A 6,034-nucleotide genomic window follows, 5' to 3' on the forward strand; every position below is an offset into this window, starting at 1 on the left:
TAAGCCCGGAGTCAGAACGCTAGCAGAACTTTCTTCCATGAACGGCTTCTAGGTAAAATCCCCCAGCCAATCCAAGAGTTTAGGGCTGCTCTCTGCCCTCTCTTTGTCTCCTTAACGAAAACTATCTAGGATTCATTTCCTTCTGGCTCCTGGTTGTCCTGGATCACCTGAGCCTGTCCCCTCTGTTGTGGCATGGGTGGATGCCACGTGACTCTTAGTCTCAGGTTTTCTGGACTCCCACTGCACAAGGGGCTGCGTTGATAAACATAGACTTCAGTTGCCTTAGCCAAGGCCCAGCATGGACCAGGACAGTCTGCCAATCAGACAGTGCACACTCCTGATGATGCCCTGAGGTGTTGGAAGGCTGGACTGCACAGTGTGAGTGGGCACTCTACCCTGACAGGTGGTTTGTATTTCTGTTGCCACTGGGGAGGGGGCACGATGGAAGGAAATGGAGCTATCAGAACAGTGAAGAATTGTGCGTGGATTGAATTGGACCCTTGGAAATGGACAAGATCACCAGTGACCGGCGGTAGAACGAAAGAATTAGGAAGAGAAAGCAGGAATAAGAGGGGGTGCTGAGTGGCAGAGTACTGAAGGCTGCGAAGGGAAGGGGAGTGGTGAGAAAGCCGTCCTGCAAACTGAGGGTGGGAGGGGAGCTGCAGGAAGTGGGACGAAGGAAAGCTGGGGGAGAAAGACAGAGTGTTCGAGGGCACTAGAGAGACACGGAACGCCAGGCGGCAGCCCTCCCCTTGCTGCCACATCATCCAACAAGGCATTATGTTCCGACGTGTGTCCCCGCCTCTGGTCTGTTTCTACACGTCCAGTCTCTACCTTCCAGTCCCTGACACTCCTGAGGGTTCCCCCGTGTCTGCAGGGTAAACCCCGGAGTCTATAACAGTCCTCCACGAGCTGGTACTCGTCTCTAGCTGTGGCTCTGTCTAGTCTTCCCTTCACGCCGGCCACAGTTTCATAGCTCTGTATGCTCTTCTGCGTTTTCAGAATGCTTTTCCCTTCTTCTACATGAAACTAACTCCCACTCCTCTTTCCACGTCCAGCTCACAAGCATTTCAGGCATGTAAGGAATTATTATGTAACTCACCCGCTTAACAAGAGCCTTTTGTCATTTTAGATCCCCCGTCCTCAGTACTGCCTCCTGGTGGCGACTTCATGGCTAACATACACAATGTGACTGAATTCATTTTTCTGGGACTTTCTTCCAATAGGGAGGTGCAGAAGGTTTGCTTTGTGGCATTCCTGCTCTTGTACACAGCAATCGTGCTGGGGAATGGCCTCATTCTGCTCGTCATCGTGAGCAGCAGGAGTCTTGCTTCCCCTATGTACTGCCTCCTCGGCTACCTGTCCTTCGTGGAGATCTGCTATTCCTCCACGACAGCCCCCAAGCTCATCTCAGACTCGCTGGCGGAAAGGAAAGCCATATCTCTGGAGGGCTGTATGACACAGCTTTTCTTTACACACTTCTTTGGTGGCACTGAGTGTTTCCTGCTCGTCATGATGGCCTATGACCGTTATGTGGCCATCTGCAAGCCCCTCCACTATGCCGCCATCATGAACCAGTGGGCATGTGCTGCCCTGGTGGGAATGGCATGGGTAGGGGGCTTCGTGCATTCCTTTGCCCAAATCCTTCTCGTCTTCCACTTGCCTTTTTGTGGCCCCAACGTGATCGACCACTATTTCTGTGACACACTTCCCCTGCTCAGGCTTGCTTGCTCTGATACCTTCCTCATTGGCCTGCTGATTGTCACCAACGCGGGGACCCTGTCGTTGATCTGCTTCGTGGTCCTCTTAGCCTCCTATGCGGTCATCCTGCTCCATCTGAGGACTCGGAGTTCTGAGGGGCGGCACAAGGCCCTCTCCACCTGTGGGTCCCACATCACCGTGGTGACCTTGTTCTTTGGGCCCTGCATCTTCATCTATCTGAGGCCTTCTGCCACCCTGTCTGTGGACAAGGTGGTGGCCGTGTTCTACACAGTGATCACGCCGCTCCTCAACCCCGTCATTTACTCCCTGAGAAATGCCGAGGTGAAGAAGGCCGTGGAAAGGCTGTGGCTCAGGACAGTGAGGCTGGATGAGAAATAGAAGCGGAGCCTGGGTATTTATTCTTGGGTATAGAACGGTGCCGAGTCCAAACCGAAGGGGCAGACGGGATGAAGTAAGGTTCACAGGACTTGTTAGTTCTAGAGTTATTCTAACTGGTCCTCAAAAACTTTATTCTGATCAACTGTAAAATATTCCTTCTTATGGATTTATTTATTTATTTTTAAGTAAGGGGAGGGGAGATAGAAAGACAGACTCCTGAATTTGCCTTGACCAGGATCTACCTGGCAACCTTATCTGGTGCTGATGCTTGAATCAACTGAGTTATCTACAGTGCCTGAGGCTGACACTTGGACAAACTGAGCCACTGGCTGCAAGAGAGGAAGAGGGAGAGAAGGGGAGAGGGAGGGGAAGAGAAGCAGATAGTTGCTTCTCATGTGTGCCCTGACTAGAGATCGAACCTGGGATGTTTGCATGCTGGGTTGACACTATCTACTGAGCCAGTGGCCAGGGCCTATGTCCTATATTTTAATTAGCCATTTTCTGTTAGATGTTTAGATCATTTCTATTTTTTCACTAGTATAAATAACACCATGGTAAGTATTCTTGAATAAAAATCTTTACACTTTTGATTTTCTCTTAGACTCATTTGCTATAGTAAATTCAGTATGTTATAAGGCAGTGGTCCCCAACTTTTTTTGGGCCACGGACCGGTTTAATGTCAGAAAATACTTTCATGGACCGGCCTTTAGGGTGGGATAGATAAATGTATCACGTGACCGAGACAAGCATCAAGAGTGAGTCTTAGACGGATGTAACAGAGGGAATCTGGTCATTTTAAAAAAATAAAACATAGTTCAGACTTAAATATAAATAAAACAGAAATAATGTAAGTTATTTATTCTTTCTCTACGGACCGGTATCAAATGGCCCACAGACCGGTACCGGTCTGTGGCCCGGGGGTTTGGGGACCACTGTTATAAGGTATAACAATTTTTGATGCGTACTGTTGATTCTTAGAGAGATTGTTATAATTAACCTTGGTGAAATATAGGTGTTATATTCCAACCTTGGTGGAGTAAACCTTTCCTGGTGAAAGTGTTCTAGACAGAATTGAACAATATCATTAAGCCGTTCTTAATGAGTAACAAGATTTTACATAGTCTCAAAGTATCTCCTTGCAAGATATTTATAATTGCAAAAGGCAAAATGTAACTCAACAGTGGAGAGACCTGGAAGACACTTCCTTAAATAATTACTCAGAGTTAACATCATAGGTATTGAGACTAGAGAGGCACACAGTATCATTGATGTGTATTCCTACCAAAAATACATAATGCAAATCTAACCATGAAAAAACATCAAGCAAACCCTTACAGAAGAACATTGCACAAAATTACTAGCAACAGTCTTCAAAAGTATCAAGACAAAGAAATGGAAGAATTTTTCCAGATTACAGATAGATGATAACTAAATGCCACCTGTGATTCTTGGTGGAATCCTACACTAGATGAAGGCCATTAATGGGTAAAAGAGCTATGGAAGAGATGAACAGAGTTGTTGCAAAGTTAATTTTATGAGTTTGATATTTTTAGTGTGTTTATGTCAGAGAACATCCTTGGATTGAGGAATTACCTGTTAACGTATCTTAAAGGTAAATAAGCTTTATGTTGTCAACTTTCAAACATTTCAGAAAAAATTCTGTTTGTTTATCTATTGAGAGAATGAATGGTAAAGAAAATGTGGAAAATATTAATATTTGAGGAATTTGAATTAATATCAAATATACAAAGCATTAATATAAATGCTTTGTATATTATTACATCTTCTAAAAAAATTTATTAATTTTAATGGGGTGACATAGATCAATCAGGGTACATAGGTTCAGAGAAAACATCTCCAGGTTATTTTGCATTTTATAAGTCAAAAATTATTTCAAAATACAAAGTTAAGCCCTGGCCGGTTGGCTCAGCGGTAGAGCGTTGGCCTAGCGTGCGGAGGACCCGGGTTCGATTCCCGGCCAGGGCACACAGGAGAAGCGCCCATTTGCTTCTCCACCCCTCCGCCGCACCTTCCTCTCTGTCTCTCTCTTCCCCTCCCACAGCCAAGGCTCCATTGAAGCAAAAATGGCCCGGGCGCTGGGGATGGCTCCTTGGCCTCTGCCCCAGGCACTAGAGTGGCTCTGGTTGCAACATGGCGACGCCCAGGATGGGCAGAGCATCGCCCCCTGGTGGGCAGAGCATCGCCCCATGGTGGGCGTGCCGGGTGGATCCCAGTCGGGCGCATGCGGGAGTCTGTCTGACTGTCTCTCCCTGTTTCCAGCTTCAGAAAAATGCAAAAAAAAAAAATATATATATATATACAAAGTTAAAACATTTTGCAAATTAGATACACATCTTCTATAATTTACATTTTTAATATGTGTGAACGAAGAGAGATGTTTTAATATTTTGTTAGCCTTGAGTCTTACTTATAAACTTTTCCATGTGGGCTCGTCCCTTCATGTTGCTCTTTTTTTCAAAGTTTTCCTGGTTAGAACTTTAGATTTAGTTTTACTTCTCCTCCTGCTCTATAACCCCCCCCCCCATACCTTATTATTTTTATTGATACCATATTACATTTATAAATGTTTTTAGAAAGAATCACATGTCTTAATGATAAGTCTTCCCATCCAAACCTGGGGTTTGTCTTTCTATTTGCTGATGTCTTCTTCTGTGTTCTTCAGTGGAGATATGTTCTCTTTGCAACTGTCAGGTGTATAACACGGTGGGAGTAGCTATAATCATTATGCTGCACATGGTTTCCCCAAACCTTAACCATCTTATAACTGAAGTTTAATTTCTTTGATGAACATATCCCCCAATCTCTGGAAACCACCATTCGATTATCATATGTTTTTTAATGTACTAATTAGTGTCCTACCATTTCAACTTGAAGAACTCCTTTCAGAATTTCTTGTGAGGCCAGTCTAGTGCTGATGAATACTGGCTTGGGAAAGTCTTTATCTGGCCTTCATTTCAAAGAACAACTCTTCTGGGTAAAGTATTTTCCATTGGCCATTTTTTTTTTCCTTCTGGCAATTTGAATCAATCATCCCACTTGCTTGACCTGGGAGGTTTCTGCTGAGAAATCTGCTGGTAGCCTTTTGGATGTCCCTTGTATGAGAGAGTATTTTTATTACTGCTTTTAAATTTATCTATGTGTTTGCTTTTAAATAATTATATTGTGATGCTCTTGAAGAAAATGTAGTTGTATGGAAATTTGGGGGGTAATCTACCAGCTTCATGAGCTTGGATGTCCAAATAGCTCCCAAGATTTGGGAAATTTTCAGCCATTAGTTTTTACAATAAGATTTCTGGTTCCTCTTCTCTCTTCTTCTTCTGGGACTTCAATAATTTACCAATTTTTTTCTTTTTATATCCCATTGTTCACATAGGCTTTCTACACTCTTTTTCATTTTTTTCTGTGTTCTCCTCTGACTGGATAATTTCAAAGGTCCTGTCTTCTACTCATAGTTTCTTTCTTCTGATTCATCAATTTTAATGCTGAATTTCTCTATCGCATTTTTATTTTCATTCATTGTAGTCTTCAGCTGCAGAGTTTCTGTCTGATAAGCTTGGTTGTGGCAATCATTTTACAATGTATGCAATGTGATGTATACCTTAACTACATATTATTTCTACTTGCTAACCAGACTTCAATAAAGATGGAAAAATTTAAAATAAACCAAGTATTAGTTATTTTTATTACCTTTCTAAGCAAATGGTGCACGTGTACATGCATGTGTGTGTGTGGGTGTAAGACAGGGAGGTGTGATATGTATGCACATGCATGTGTGTGTGTGGGTGTGAGACAGGGAGGTGTGATATGTATGCACATGCATGTGTGTGGGTGTGAGACAGGGAAGTGTGATGTGTATGCACATGCATGTGTGTGTGTGTGTGAGACAGGGAGGTGTGATGTGTATGCACATGCA

At 43.7% G+C, this 6,034-nt stretch overlaps 1 protein-coding gene across 1 annotated transcript; it reads left to right on the top strand.

Moving 5' to 3' along the window:
- The first annotated feature begins 1,170 nt into the window (after positions 1-1,170).
- On the top strand, positions 1,171-2,137 carry LOC136320754 (olfactory receptor 4X2-like). The gene has a single exon (XM_066253904.1). The coding sequence runs from the start codon at positions 1,171-1,173 to the stop codon at positions 2,098-2,100; it is 930 nt and encodes a 309-aa protein (XP_066110001.1). The 3' UTR covers positions 2,101-2,137.
- Positions 2,138-6,034: the final 3,897 nt, after the last annotated feature.

Source organism: Saccopteryx bilineata, chromosome 1 (assembly GCF_036850765.1).
Source record: "Saccopteryx bilineata isolate mSacBil1 chromosome 1, mSacBil1_pri_phased_curated, whole genome shotgun sequence".
Taxonomy (NCBI): Eukaryota; Metazoa; Chordata; class Mammalia; order Chiroptera; family Emballonuridae; genus Saccopteryx; species Saccopteryx bilineata.

Coding starts and splice junctions, on each gene's coding strand:
- LOC136320754 (XM_066253904.1), top strand. CDS start 1,171: ATGGCTAACATACACAATGTGACTGAATTCATTTTTCTGGGACTTTCT.